Source organism: Lactuca serriola, chromosome 3, assembly GCF_051521515.1.
Source record: "Lactuca serriola cultivar US96UC23 chromosome 3, Lser_US96UC23_V15, whole genome shotgun sequence".
Classification (NCBI taxonomy): domain Eukaryota; kingdom Viridiplantae; phylum Streptophyta; class Magnoliopsida; order Asterales; family Asteraceae; genus Lactuca; species Lactuca serriola.
Window position 1 is genome coordinate 261,307,513 of NC_136410.1, and position 16,604 is coordinate 261,324,116.

The 16,604-nt window shown below is 32.3% G+C and overlaps 1 protein-coding gene across 1 annotated transcript; it reads left to right on the plus strand.

The window, feature by feature from the left end:
• Positions 1 to 14,471: 14,471 nt before the first annotated feature.
• PNSB5 (NAD(P)H dehydrogenase 18) lies at positions 14,472 to 16,275 on the plus strand. Its single transcript, XM_079032198.1, has 5 exons — positions 14,472 to 14,787; positions 15,108 to 15,168; positions 15,286 to 15,348; positions 15,660 to 15,718; positions 15,888 to 16,275. Exons 1-5 carry the CDS (start codon positions 14,518 to 14,520, stop codon positions 16,116 to 16,118), a joined length of 684 nt encoding a protein of 227 aa, XP_078888324.1. The 5' UTR covers positions 14,472 to 14,517; the 3' UTR covers positions 16,119 to 16,275.
• Positions 16,276 to 16,604: the final 329 nt, after the last annotated feature.

The following is a 16,604-nucleotide window of genomic DNA, read 5'->3' on the forward strand; positions in this document are numbered from 1 at the left end:
TTAAGGCTAGGACCTAACAAAATATTTTACAATTCAGAAGAAGGATGTCGTAATCCAACTTGCAAAATATTTGAAGGTAGGTAAATGACGATTTATCAATTTCCACCATGAAAACGAAATTTGTTAATTAATTTTTAATTGGATTTGAAACTCCTAGATCCTTTGAGATTCATTGAACAATTCAATGGCATTTTTAAATCTCGATTATACCTTTCAGGTTTGTGACTGTGATACCGAGGATCACAAACAATGTGTGAATAAGCATCCAAATGTACTTGGTACTCTCAATATCAATTATCACCTTAATCAATGTGCCGATTAACCACACACGCTCCATTGACCTTATGATAAATATTAAGCTACCCTTTGCCACCCCTACTAGTCCAAGTTACTGTGTCGGTTAACCATACACACTCCATCAACGACTTGGTAAGGTGCAAAGTGTAATTTCATGGATTAGCATCAAATTCACATTTTCCTAATGTAACTAAAATTGGGAATTTATAAAAGGTTTAGTTACTTTATAGTTATCATTATACTTTTAATGAGAATTATAGTCTTTATCCTATCCATTCGACTAACGACCCTCCACCAGTCAAGGAAGCGGTGGTGAGAGTGGATACCCATTAAACCACCATTTTATAGGCAGTAACCTTATACCCCCTTATAGACCGGCTTCGTGAATGAGGCCTACTAACGGTAAAACCGACTTGTCTTATACACACACACACACACACACACACACACACATATATATATATATATATATATATATATATATATGTATATATATGAAAACTATAATATTATAATAGTATAAGGGTTGAATTTTAACTTTTAAAATTCTAAGGATTGGAATTAAAGTTTCATTTAGTGAGACTTTACAAATTCCAAAACTTGAGGACAAGTTTTGAAACTTGTCAAAACTCTTCAAGTCCATAACATATGAGTTTAATGACATCTTTAATAGAAAAACCTTTCATGTTCCATAACATCCATAACTTGAGGAAAAGTTATGAAGTCCATTAGAAAAATTTAAAACATTATTTAACTAATACAATAATCAAATAATTCATAGAAGATTCAATTAAGCTCATATGAATAAGACAATTCAAATCAAACAAATTTCATGTAATTAGCCTAATCATATAAACTAATACAAAACATGAAATTTTGACAATTATCTTTTAAATTGGATTAGCATGATCATTGCCACATCAAAAAAGGTTTATAAGTTCAAAAACAGTTTAGAGTAATGATCCTAGTCCAATTCCAGCCTTAAAACTCAAAAATCTACACTTAGGAGCACCAACTCGTCGAGTGCACAAACTAACTTAGCGAGTTGGTCAAATTTGTGAGGGGACTTGGTGAGTTCCCCAGTGGACTCGACGAGTCCATTGTCCAGAAAGAAGAAAATCGATTTTTCAAGCATTTGAAAGCAAGTAGCATCAAGTATATTGGAAAACAATCCTAGTCTCTGATACGACTGATGGGTTTTTAAGCATTCTAACACTCTTACAGTTTACATACAAGCCTAAATACATTGGATCTATGTTTCTCTAATATACATTTAAACTTTCATTTTCCAAGGTATTACCCTAACTAGCATACAAAACTTTGATACTTGATTAATAAAACTAGTTAGATAACATACCTTTTCTTGTAGCTTGAAAACCTTGAAGCTTTAAGAGCCTAGCACCAATAATGTGAATGCCTTAAGTGGAACCATAAATCACCACCAACAAATGGATGAACTTGAGAGGAGATAGTATGTACACAAAATCGGCTAGCACTCTTACAAGGACTCTAGGTGCCGATTTCATGAACCAAAGGGCTTCTTATATATTGTGGCTACATTAGGGTTACACCATGCAAACCCTAATGTGCATGACTTTCCACATTCCTCATGCTCCATGGGTTTTAACCTCCATGGAGTATCCATGGTTCACCTCATGGGTTTAGCCCAACATAAGGAATCATAGATCATTAGCCCACTTTATAAGAACGAATGATCTACAGTATCAATCCCTATATATTTAGTTAGTCTCTTTTGATCACAAAATTAATTCCAAATTAATTCTTGATCAATACTAATTAAATAATATGATTTCATATTAATATATTAGAACTTATAACATATTAATAAATCATAATTATCCTCTTCTCAAAAGTCCATCCTTCAAATTGTCCCAGTGAAGTGCAACCCAAATGGACCATGGTACTCTCGAGTCAAGTACATACCAAATATAGTTGTGGACTTAGATACCTTATCCAACACATAAGACATGGTTAATACTAGTTTTTGGTATAACTATTTGTGATATATATTAGTCTGAATAGAACCCGAAAATCTGCTAACAGACTGTTGAACTCGTCAAGTCGGATAATGGACTCGTCGAGTTCATGAGTGGACTCGCCGAGTTCACCTTGGCAGAGTGCAGAATTTCATTTTTTCCAGCTTTGAACAATTAGCCATGCATCAAATATAACAGAAAACAACCCATGGCTCTGATACCACTGTTGGGTTTTATGTACTCTAACATCCTACGGTTCACATACAACCCTAATGCTTTGGATCTAAGTTCTCTCTAGTTATACATGCAACAAAAATTATCCAAAGCATGAAGCCTACAACTAGCATACAATTTGATATTTGAATCATAAAACTAGTTAGAAGAATACCTCTTTATTATAGTTGTAGAATTTGGCCTTTAAGAACTTAGAACCTCAAGTGTGATGCCTCAAATGATTCACAAGACACCATCAACAATTGGAGAACTTGAGAGAGAGGTTTGGAGACACAAAATCGGTTATGGTTCTCTAAGAACACATAGGTCCCGATTTAAGGGCTTAAGGAAATACATATATAGTGTAGAATTCCATGAGTCATATGAAAACCCTAATTCTTACACTTAGGCTTATGATCCAAAATCCATATGGACTAACTCTTCATGGATACTTACATAAACTTAGCCCGTCATGGATAAATAGCCCAAACCATATGTATCATTGATTTACAAAATCAGTTCCCGTTAATTTAATTAGTCTCTTTTGATCACTAAATTAATTTTTGATCAATACTAATTAAATAACATGATTCGACCATTAATATATTATACTTATAATATATTAATATATCACAAATAACCTCTTTCTAAAATATCCATCCTATCAAATTGTTTTAGTGAATGCAACCTGCAATGGACCGTGCTACCCTTGGGTCAAGTACATACCAATTATAGTTATGGGCTTAGACACCTAATCCAACAAATCTGTCCTGCGGAAATCTTGGCTCGGAAGACTGGAGCCGCTCCTCCATGATCTCCATAATCCTATCCTTGACGGTATCGAAAATCACTGGGGTGGCATCAAGGATGCCACGGGTAACCTCGGCTGCGATGAGCTTATGCAACCTCTCATTAATCGGCTCAACGCCTGAACCCGAACCTTAATCAGAGCCCGATGTTGAACCTAAAACTGCTTGCCTAGTTATCACCATCCTCAAACTAAAACTACAACATAGAAAACAATTGATAAAGTAGTTTGAGGGGACTCCTTCTCACCGATCTCCTTAGAGTTTCGAAGTCTGCTCTCGCCTCGGGTACATGTCTTGTACTTCCAGTAGTACGAGCCCAATACTACCTTCCACACCTACTTATACCTTCCTCAAGGTCAAAACTGATTCCTCTAATTCACCAAACTGTACTCAGAAACATAACTCATACAACACAACACACACATATTTTAGACTCTACCAGGATTTCTCAATCCTCACAGAACCAGAAACCTCAATCAATACCATAGTTTTTCTTATGCATGAAAATTATACACAAATAGAATCGCATAGACTGTCAAATAAAGTTTCTACCCTAAGTCCATCAATAAACATGGAACAAGAAATAAGGCAGAATCCATCATTCTATGGCTATGCAATCCTAATCGTATATAAATTTGAAAGCATACACTTAGCAAATAACAAAGTCAACATTGATTCCAAGTAATACATGGCATCCAATTTTCCTTAGGCTCTAAAGCATTACACAAGTCAGGAAATTCTATCACATAGCTCCTGAAGTTATCCTTATCCTTACTCTACCATGCAATTCCCATATCAAGCATACTAATCGTAACACATAAGCACGGGTAATATAGGAAACACTAACTTGAGCTCGACCGATCGCATGTTTTTCACTCTCCGTTTTTACTTAAGAAAACCTTTTTAAGAAAAAATCAAAATTTTTCTTTGAAAAGATTATCATTTCCTCAGTTTGAGTCCTGACAGGATGAGACACCCAAGAGTGTGCCTGAATCCCTCAAACCAACGCTCTGATACCAATTTGTAACGACCCAAAAACTCAACTAAAAAAATATATTTTCATTTTTCTAAAATAAACCAGTACCACAAATATAATATTTATCTAAAAACCATCACTATGTATAAACATCACAACATCATTGTACAATATCAAAATGCAGAAATAATGGGAGAGAATGTTGTGCCATCACACTAGACCCTTCCCCTTAGTATCAGAAGTACCTAAAACCATAAACACAATCTGTAAGCAAACACTTAGTAAGTTTTCCCAAGAGTATCACATATAAACATACAATTTAATGCTATGGGCCAAATCATAGTCTTATGTATACTTCTTTCCGAGTGCCAAATCCCGATTTTCCATGCAATTGTCAGGGGCCAAATCCTGGTCATTCATGCAACTACCAGGGGCCAGATCTTGGTCTTTCATTTGGGTGCTAGGAGCCAAACCTTGAACTTTCACAAATATCTCACACAAGTAACCTATATCCTATAATACAAATAATGGTTCGACCTTGTTGCATTCGACCCATTGATACAGTGAGAAGACTTACCTTAGTCTGTTGGAAACACAATATGCTCGGCTGCTGAACAGAAAAGTTCTACACTATCACAAACAAATAGCCCTAACTACACCACTTAAGGCCGATTATCCAAAGTCATAGGCTCACCTACTCTAAACAGGTCAAGGCCCAAAACCGACTAAGTCCTAGTGACCGAAACACCCAATGAAAGTCTAAAAGCCCACTAGGAGAGTACGCGTGATGTAATCCTAGTACGCTCGGCGTACTTGACCGCCATGCAATATATGCTACATACAATTGGTACGCTCAACATGAGCTGCTCAACACCTTAGCCATTAGGTGCTTAATCCATGTAGCCACTTAATCTAACTTCTAGATCTCGGTGATTAAGGGGATCATAGGCCATAAAGTTGGCGACTTTATGCCTTAACATAACTTATGGGAGTCCAACATCCATTTTTGTTCATCAAATCACACATAAAGAACCTAGATCAATGCATGGCTTCATATCAACCACCAATATATCATTTTTATGCTTTTAGCACACCAAAAGGACTAAGATCTAGAATTTCTAGCTTTTGGAGTTAACCAAACACCCAAAAGAGAACCCATAGACCTAAAATGAGCTTATAAACAAACCCTAAGTCTAACTATCAAAAGGATCAACAATGTATGAGATTTTTGGCTTCAAAATCTTCCTAAGATGATGTAGATTCAGGATCTTGAAACTTAACCACGTCCAAAGCTTACTCACCAACTTCTTCTTTTTTCAAACACAACAAAAAGGCCACTAAAGTTACTTTCAAGCTTAAAGATCACTCTTAATGGCAAACTAGGGTTTTAGGGACGTTGAAAAGCAGTAAAGGCTGATAAGGGTGAGGGTCCAAGAGTCATAAATATGTTTAAATAAGACTCCTACCCTAAGATTAGGGTTTTAGCTTTAGCCACATACACCCCTCGTACTCCTCGTACGCTTCGTGTACGTGGCTCAGACTCCCGATTTACCAAGCCCATGTATGCTAAGCGTACATAGACCTCTTTCACAAAATAAATTTAATTCAAGGACTTAAAAAGAAAATACATGGATTCAAGTGTTACAATTGTTCTTACCTCTATTTTTATAATTAACAAAACACCTACTTATATTTTAAATGGTGCTTCTCCCTATGAACTTCTATATAAATCCTCACCAAATTTTGATAAACTACAAGTTTTTGCTTGCCTTTGTTTTGCAACTAAACTCAACGATTTTCATAACTTTTCTAAAAGGGCTGAAAAATGTGTTTTTCTTAGTTGTTCTTCTAAAAGAAAAGGATAAAAAGTTTTGAGTTTTGATTCAAATCTTGTTTTTGTTTCTAGGGATGTAAATTTTTATGAATCTGTGTTTCCTCTCTAGCTTAAGTCCACCTCTGTTAGTGATAAATCTCATGTTACTGTTGATTTTTATGACCATCTTTCCTGTAATAAGCCTTTGTTGTGTAGTTCTCTTTTATAAAATTTAGCTTAGGTGACTTGAGAGTTACCTATCAATTAGATGGTGTTGAGGAAGATCATAACCTGGGTGAGACCTCCACTAGTGACGTCAGTAACCAGAGTGACGGGACATATGTGCCTCTTTTTGATGAGGCTATTCCTAAATTATCTGCTTTCGCTAAGGAAAGTATTTTAGAAAGTCCTAACGCTTCTGATAGTCGCCCTTTAGGGACCACTTGACTTGGTAGGAATATTCTCATGCAAATTAGTTTTAATGACTATATCATAGAAGTGAAACACAAATATGGGATTGAAAGGTCCGTAAATTACTTTTGATAAAGTAATGATAATAGATGTTTTGTGTCTAGTTTAAATAAAACATGTGAACCTAAAAACTTACAAAGAAGCCACCTTGGATCCTAATTGCGTCAAGGCTATTAATGAAGAAATGGAGGCTTTGTGTAGGAATCATACTTGGGACATTGTTGAACTTCCTAAGAATAGAAAACCTACTAAAGGTTATTGGATATATAAAATCAAATACAAATCTAATGGAAAGATTGAGATATTTAAAGCTAGACTTGTAGCAAAGTAATATAATCAAAGGGAAGGCATAGATTACAAGGAGACTTTTTCTCCTGCTGCCAAGATAGTTATAGTTATAATTGTTATTTGTCTTGCTGTTAATCATTCATGGATTTGTTTCCAAATTGACATAAATAATGCTTTTTTATATGGTGATTTAGTTGAAGATGTATATATGTGCTTACCTGAAGGTTATCACTCTAAAGATGATTCTAGGATATGTAAACTGGTCAAATCTCCGTATGGGATTACAAAAGCACCTAGGAAATGGAATGAGAAGTTGTGTTATTCTCTTTCCAGTTTTGGTTTTACTCAAAGTATAAATGACTATTCATTATTTGCTAAGTATAGGAATGATAATATTATTTTTATTTTACTTGTTTATGTAGATGATATCATCTTGACAGGATATTGTAATATTGAATTAGATAAGGTAAAAAATTTCCTTAAATCTTAGTTTCAAATTAAAGATTTAGATAAGTTAAAATATTTCTTGGGAATAGAAGTTTTACCTATTAATAATGGTATTTGTTTGAATCAAAGAAAATGTTGTATGGAGCTTCTTCATGAGTTTGGTATATTAGGTTGCAAGCCGGTTAAAACAACACATGAAGTGAACATTGTTATGAATCATGATTGTGATGATAATACTGATTGTCTTGTCAATATTACTGAGTTTCATAAGTTAATATGGAAGTTAATATATCTAATCGTGGCTAGACCTGACACCTATTATGCACTATAGGTTTTGAGTAAAAATATGAACAAAATTTGTAACTCTAACTCAAATGTTGCTTTTAGATTGCCAAGGTTTTTAAAAGATTGTCCTAGAAAAGGTGTTTTGATTTCAAAATCGAATTCTTTAAGTCCTGCTGGATAGGTTGATGCCGATTAGGCTAAGTGTCTTACCACTAGAAGAATAGTTTTTGGATATTTAGTTAAATTGGGAGGATCTTTGATTTCTTGGAAAAGTAAGAAACAAAGAACGGTGTCCAGATCTTCCATTAAATCTGAATACCATGCATTGGGTTATGTTTACTTGTGAAGTTTAATGGATTTTGAAAGTGTTATTTGATCTTGGTCATAAAGGTTTAACTCTTGTTAGTATATTTTATGACAATGAGTCTACTATCATATTAGCATTAAATATTGAATTTTGTGAAAAAACAAAACATTTTGAAATAAATGTGTACTTTGTTAGAGAAAAGAATGAAAATGGTATATTAAAAGTTGTCAAAATTGACTCTTCACATCAAAATGCCGATATTTTGACAAAATCATTAACTTCTTTTCAACATGATTTTTTATCTAGTCGTCTTGGTGTGATTAATATTTTTTCCAAAAAATAATGATATGTTTTTAATGATTAGTTTGAGAGGGGGTGTTGAAAGTAATAAAGGTTTTGCAAACTTATCACTCCAAACTTATTTGTTATTTATTCTTGTTTAAGGGTTGTATGGTAAGTTGTTAGTTTGTTGTGGGATTTTTTGTATTATTTTATATGCAGGTATAGAATCACACAGGTTTATGGATCCAAACTCAATGAATGGGTGGTTCATGGGTCAGTTATCTATTGTTGTCTTCAGGTCATTTGAGAGACATCATAATTTAGATCATTTTAGATATTTTCTCTCGTCTCTCTTAACTCATCTCAGTTAGGGTTTTCATAGATTGCTTATGGTTCGCTCTGTATTATGAAAATCTTTGGTATAAATCTGTGTGTTGAGTGTTTTATGTAGTAATTTTTCCTTTGTATATGTTGATGTAAAATGATCTGGTTTATAGTGAATAAATTGATCATGATGGGAAACAAATGAGTTCATACTTTCGTACTGTTACACATACGGAAATAGATTTACGTAGGAATCGCAAACAAAAGAGTAAAAAGGAAAAAGTCATGATAATACATACCACTGTCACAATAAGGAGAATGTTAGAGAATTAGGGAATTAGAATAACAATATGTATTACTAGGATTGAATCAAGGATTGGTTTTAAACACTTTCGTCAATTTAGAATTCATCCCCTTTCCCAGGGTATACAAATTTAGAAGTGAGATAATCCAAGAATAAAACCAATTCGAATTGCAGGCCTAATTCAAAATGAGAAACACATAATACCTTTGGTTGATGTGTTCTTGAAAGATAGATCAAATCTTAATGAAATATTTTAAGTGTATATTTTGTAACCCGTTTGCTGGAACATGAAAAATGTTCTTCTACAAGATGGAAAGTAGTTAATAGTGGTTACATGCAGATTTGGCATGAGAATAGGTAGTTATTGGACATAACCAACACCTGCATCATCATGATGCCATCAAGTGAGTTTTTGGTAGGAAAATGCATGGTTGTAGTCATACCCGATATGGAAATCCATTTACGTTTAGGGGAAGCACCCGAAGCCTTGCAAGTGCGTTGCCCCTTGACCACGTTCACTGACCGATCAGCCGAACCACCACCATTAACTCTTCCCCTTATACCCCGCTAGGAGTGCTACTCCTAGACCCCGCCAAGCGGCTCTACCCCTTGGATCCCGCTAGGCGTGATTCATCCGGGCCCCCGTATCCCGAGCTCATATTTATCACTCTGAGTGTGCACCCCGTACCTCCAATGTCGTTGAGTGAAATAGAACTCATCCTATCTCAATATTAGTAACAACCACATTAAAACATGTTGATAACACTAAAATCACTAACAAAGAAGTTTTATGCGATAATTGTAATCCCTTCAAAATTTTGCATAATTATATATATATATATATATATATATATATATATATATATATATATATATATATATATATATATATATATATATATATATTAAAGTTATGAAGAAAAGGAATAGTAAACTTGCAATTTTTTTAGCAGAATTGGTCCTTGTACTATTTTACCCATTTTGACGCTTTTGGTCCTTGCAATCAATATTTTTACAATTTTTAGGAACCTTTTAATATTTAAAGTTTGGCCACAAAACTTTAACGATTTGACAACTTTGATCCCTTTTCTAAAAAGTTGCTAATTCCTACCCCTTTAATTCTTTAGCCATTTTGACACTTCTGGTCCTTGCAGTCCAAACTTTTACATTTTTCACTTTTGTTCCTTGCAATCAATATTTTTACACTTTTTAGGAACCTTTTAATATTTAAAGTTTGGCCACAAAACTTTAACGGTTTGACAACTTTGATCCCTTTTCTATAAAGTTGCTAATTCCTACCCCTTTAATTCTTTAGCCATTTTGACACTTCTGGTCCTTGCAGTCAAAACTTTTACATTTTTTCATGAAAATGAAAAAAACGGTCTGGGGCAAAGCCCGAACTTTTCATTCTTGCACTTTCTACATCTGTCATTTTATCGATTCGGAAACAACATTGAAATCTTCTGGCCTCCGCATAGCGGGGGTAACCTTTCTAGTTTAAATTAAACATCTTTTAGAAAAGTCTTTGAATCTTCCTTTAAGCATAGAAAAAATCAAGGGGAATTAAAATAATGATATTGGGGAAAATCTATATGGATATAAAGTTTTTTTTGTACACTTATCGAAATGCAGAAAAGAAAAAGATGTAACACATGTGTCACATGAAAATGAGAAGTCTCCAAAGAGGTCAATATTCATTGTCAAGAAAATGAAATTTATGAGAGAAACTAAACAAGGATAGGTGAGAAATAGGAGGTGGTAAGGTCAGATGAGGCAGAGTACCTTTGTTGTGGAGTAGAGGCGGATATGAGCGGATAAATAAAAGGACAATCAGTGGCGGCCGTAGAAACTTTCGGTAATAGTGGCATTAAAACCAATTTTCGACTAAATGTAAAATAACAGTGGCAGTAATTTTAAAAGAGGTTGCACCTTAATAGAAAAATAATTTTATTGCACTAATGGGTTGAATCGCAGTAGTAGCTCATGACCTCCCAAGAACCACTTAGGTTCGCTCCTAGGGACGATGTTTCACGATACAAGGATTGTGTTATTTATGAGACAGATGGAGGAAGAAAGAAGCATGCGATGGTAATGTCTCCTTAGTTGTTAGTAGAGATGGCAATGAGTCAATCTGGGTTGGGTTCAGGTTCAATCTGTTTATTCATTGGATTTAATATTCCAATCCAACCCAACATGTTTATTTAAATGATTTGATATTTCCAACCTAACCCAACCTTTCAAAAAAATGGGTTGTCATCCGATTGACTTTTTTATACAGTTTCTAACCCGACCTATTCAACAAATAGCTTAAACCTGGGTTAAACCTTTTAAAACTAAAAAAAAAGGTAAATAAATTAACAAAATATTACACTACTCTTTCTAAAAAAAGAGATTACATTACTTAAATTAGTTTCAATCTTAAATAAAATTTGAAATTACGAAAAAACACAATCATAATTCACAAATAAAAATAAATTGTTCAAATAACATTAAAGATATTTAATTTCGAAGTACTAAGAACTATGGGGCACCTTCTAGAATGTTTCTAGAAGTTGTCTCTTTATTAGCCTTTCACAGAGTTTCTAGAGATCTTATAGAATATTTCTAGAAGTGACTATCTAGAGGGAAAATAAAGTACAAAATATTTACGAATAAGGCGGGTGGTTACATCTAGTTTTTCAAGAGAGGTAGATAGAGATGAAAGGATGAGAATTGGAAGGGTAGAAGGTGAAGAGAACATATATAGTAGTAAATGTCTTAAAGGGAATGGAGATGGTGGGAGGTTTCGTAAGAAGAAGAATAGCTCAATAACTATGGCAAAAAAGAACTGGTTGGGAAAGCAGATAGTGGCCAAAATAGTAAAACATAATATTTTGATACCAAAATATAAAATCAATTATATGTATCGACGAAACATGTAATTTACTCTAAAATTTCATTTAACCACTCAACTTTTGTTCTCATATTTATATCATTTATATAAAATTTAAAAATAGAAAAAATATACAAAATGATCACCCTATGACCTGTATCAAAAGCTTAGCGAATAACCAACATCCAACATGTCTTTCTATAAATACATTCTATCTCACTGAATAACAATCACCCAACATGTCTTTCTATAAATACATTATATGTGATATGTCAAAAAGTTTGTATGAGGGAACTAATTTTTCACAACAAAATTTTTTCAATACATAATAATATGTGTTTTAAGATATTGTATTGTACAACTCTATAAAACATAAATTGTTTTGTATGAAGAAAAACTTTTGTATACGGAGAAAAATTATTGTGTACAAATCACTTCCCTATTAACGATAAGATATGATTGATGATTGAAAGTTGTATCTGCGTTCCATTTGGTACCCAATAAGTTCCATTTGGTATCCAAGTAAATACTTGGCGGGTTTATGGGAACACCTAAAGGTATTAAGAATATTCCCATTGGTAACTATTTTCCTCGTAAAAAATGGATTAAAAGAACATGAAAAATAAAGAAAAGTGGTCAACTAAAGACGGAAAGGGTTGGTCCACCAAACTTAGTAGTTACCATTTGTCTTGGACTTTCAATTGTTTTTTGTCTTTTTCTTTTCTTAAATAAATCTTATAAATATTAAATTAAGTTTTATCTTTTTAAAAATAAAAATAAAAAATAGACCCATATTTATAATTTTTTTTTCTCTAAAAATAAAGTCTATATTGATCTGTTTTTGTATAGTTCTAATTATTTTATAATACTAAAATGTTTTTTTGTCTTTTTCTTTTCTTAAATAAATCTTATAAATATTAAATTAAGTTTTATCTTTTTAAAAATAAAAATAAAAAATAGACCCATATTTATAATTTTTTTTCTCTAAAAATAAAGTCTATATTGATATGTTTTTGTATAGTTCTAATTACTTTATAATACAAAAATATTAGATTGGTTTGAGTTGTTAATATACTTGATAAATTCTTTTTTGGTTGGTTAGGTATATAGATGAAAAAGAAAATATATTTTAATAAATAGTTAAGTTGACTTTAGTTGTGAATATGAATAATCTAAATATCTTATTTATGATCTTAATACGTTAAAATTTACCTGTTGGAATTTTAAAATCCGATCTCAATCTCATGAAAAATGATTTTAATATTTTAATAATTTCAATATCTTGCAACATCAAGAGAATTTTAATGTCCAACAAAAATTACATAAATTTAATTATCACCATAAAAAATCATATTATCCAAATTTCATGATAAATTAATCAAGAACATTATTCTTTATACTAAAAACTATATTGACATTTTTCATGAATTAAATACTAACTTCTAACACATTTTATTTTTAATATCACATATAATATTGTAAAACAAATTAGAATCATAAGTCGTAATCAAGGATGTAAAAATCGCTAGGCGTAGCTAGTTGATCGTTTGAAGTTAAAAGATTAATCGATCTAGACTGAAGTTATCGGGGACTCTAATTTATAAAATAATTTATTTAAAAATGAATAACCATCACCAAATAGCAAAGTCTAATCTATTTGATGTTAAATACACATCCAATATTATAAAAACAAGAAACTAGGGCATTTAATTTACCATTCATATATTTTCATTCTTTAATTTTATTTATTTATTGACATGTTTTGATTTTTTTTTTTTTGATAATTTTGACCATTTATGTTTTTGATTTTGACCGATTTAAGAATATAATTATGCATTAACTCTTGAAAATATATAGCCACCAAACCTAAACCTTAATACCACCTTTGATCTCGTTACGATGGGAGCCTCATGGTAAATCTATGAAATTACGTAGAAGAGATATGCGGTTGAAAACCTGACATGTCAAAAGTATTATTTGTGCTCCGCAATTCGATAGAATATAATGATATTTAAAACATGATCGATACGCACTATCCATATGATGCAATCTATTATTTTTTTGATATCACCTTTGTTTTATTAGCATATTTACATTTAAACTTTGAATTCTAGCAAAATCATCACATATAATTTTAAAAAAATTTAAAATTGTTTCACCTCCCAAGTGAAACTCTATCTCTTTACTCTATTTTTACTAATACAAAAATGGGTGTTAGCGCGAAGAGTTTGGAAAAATTTAAGATCTTTTAGCTTCTAGCGTTCGACAAAACGGTCCATTTTATACACCCGTTTGTTAGTACAAGCTTCTAGCATTTAGTTTAAACAAATGATTTTAAATTAAAATGCTACTTCACGTAGTATTTCACAAAACGCTACCACCTATAAGCTATCCGTTACCATTAGTTTTGACGAACACATCCAAAATAAAAATAAAATTTTTATATAAATATTCTCATATTTTTTGTTCCTACATATCATCCTATCAAATTAAATTACATGATAACATGTGCAACATGTTTATTTAATTAAATTTAATGATATTTTAAAATGACATATATCATCATTTGAATTTAAATAGATAAAAGATTGATAGAAAGAAAGAAAATTAAAAAGATAAAAGGATTGATAAAAAAAAAGGAAGGATGATATTTAATTTGTAATTTTTATTTACCGATTTAAGAAACAATTAGGAAAATCTGATGATAATATTCGTGACACACAATTAATTGACAGTGACATAAGAAACATTCACTGCCAATCACTCGAACATCATCTTCCCATGAACATCTAAACTTTCCAAAAAGCCACACAATTAGAATCCAAAACAAAAATGGCGGGGGTTTCAGCAAAACCACTCTCTGCTTTATCCATTTCCTCAATCCCCAAAATCGCTGCTAACTCCGAACAATCCCCAAACAGGATTAGGGTTTCAAGTAACGCAATTTGTTCTACTTCATTCGGTCTCAGATATAGAAGCATCAACAATCGATGCAATGGTAGAAACAGGATAAACAGATTAAACGCAGCTGGATTAACTGATATCGAACCTGACCTGAATGAAGATCCTGTCGATAGGTGGGAGAACAGTGGCATTAGTGATGTATGTTTCCTTCTCGAATTTCATCTTCCATTTAGAATTGATCTGCTTAAGATTTCTCGATTCCCAAATCAATTAAATTTTTGCTGATGAGGTTTTACATCGTCGTTGATTGTTGTTGAAAATCTTTCAGATACTATTTCTTTCTTTATTTTTTTCATGAAGAAAATTTAAGGAAAAATTGTGGAACGAAATTAAAGATAAGAATTTAAAGAAATTAGTGTGAATGAGAGAAAATATACAATATTGGTTTCGCTTTTGATCACTCTATATTTAGTTGTGTATATGATGGCATATAATAACCAATTTTGGTGTTGGATTAGGATGATTTTGTCTATGGAAAGTATGATGGACACCACACATACAATGAAGGAGATGACAAATGTAAGAAAATTTATGTGAATTAATAATTTTCCAATTTGTTTTGATTACTTACCCTTTATTATTTATATAATAAAAATATATTTCTACATGCCCTTATGTCTCATTCGACACCTATAGCAACATTTTGGGGATCAATAGCAGAAGATTATGCAGCAGTCGACCCTCCCACTGGTTTCCAAGGTACATCTTATAGCTAGTTTTGTATTTTTCCAAAGTTCAGGGACCATTTTTGTCATTCTTACTTTTCTTGGTAAACGATAATTTCACTTTTTTTTTCCTTTGAAAGGCTAACCTAACAACACCTATATTCCAGGTATACAAAATAAAGTCTCTGATCAATTTCATGCTCATATTCTATTATTAAATTTGACCAATTTACATAAAGCATAAGTAACTACAAAAGGTTGACGATAATGGTCCCTTAGATTATAGATAAATACAAAATTAGCTATAAGTATACTGAATGAACAAACTAACATTGCATTCCTTAGGTCTCATTTCATGGCTATTTCTTCCTGCTGTTGCTCTTGGGATGTACCTCAATGTTCCGGTTAGATTGCCACTAAACTTTTCTTTTTTAAAAAGAGTTTCTAAATCCATTAAAGCAACTTGAAAATAAATTGTTGCCAAATATAGATCTTTTCTTTATGTAAAAGACATTAATGACCTTTGTTATATTTATTGACCATGGAAAAGTCTATGAATAATATACATTACAGGGAGAATATTTGTACATTGGAGCCGCGATATTCGTTGTAGTATTTTGCATAATTGAGATGGATAAACCAAGTGAAGCGTACAACTTTGAGCCACAAATATATAACATGGACAAAGGTTCTCGAGACAAGTTAATATCGGACTACAACACGATGGATATTTGGGACTTCAATGAAAAATATGGTGATCTTTGGGATTTTACTGTGACCAAAGATGATATCATGAAAAGATAGATTATCATATTCTATGTAAAAAGCAAGTCCCATTTTTATAGAAACTCATCTCATGTATTTGAAGTCGCGAAAACATGATAGTCATCTTGTATACATGTCGTTTTACAAAGATATGTAATGTATATTTGTGGTTGCAATTGATGTTCTATTTATCGCACATGTGATTTTCCATTTGACCTTATTGACGCTTCGAAAACTAAGGCTACAAATTTGGCTCCAGGGTAGTTAGACATAGCAATTCGAGACACAAATATACGAATCTATGAGTGACACGACCAGGGGCGGAGCCAGGAATTAAAAATAACGGGGGTTGTGCATAGATTCATAAGGCCACTAATGGATACTTTAATTTTTGAAGTTGTTATAGTCTAAGTTTAATACATAATCGTCTAATCTTATCATGTTGGTTACTTGGATAGTTGGATAACTTAAGATTGAATGTCGTTTTCCTGGATTACGAATCAAAAAAATCTAATTTTACCTATC

What these genes read in the sequence shown, in the direction of transcription:
- PNSB5 (XM_079032198.1), top strand. Translation starts at nt 14,518, where the DNA reads ATGGCGGGGGTTTCAGCAAAACCACTCTCTGCTTTATCCATTTCCTCA. An exon ending in CAATGAAGGAGATGACAAAT is followed by an intron (nt 15,169 to 15,285) that starts GTAAGAAAATTT and finishes CGACACCTATAG; the next exon opens with CAACATTTTGGGGATCAATA. An exon ending in GGATGTACCTCAATGTTCCG is followed by an intron (nt 15,719 to 15,887) that starts GTTAGATTGCCA and finishes TATACATTACAG; the next exon opens with GGAGAATATTTGTACATTGG.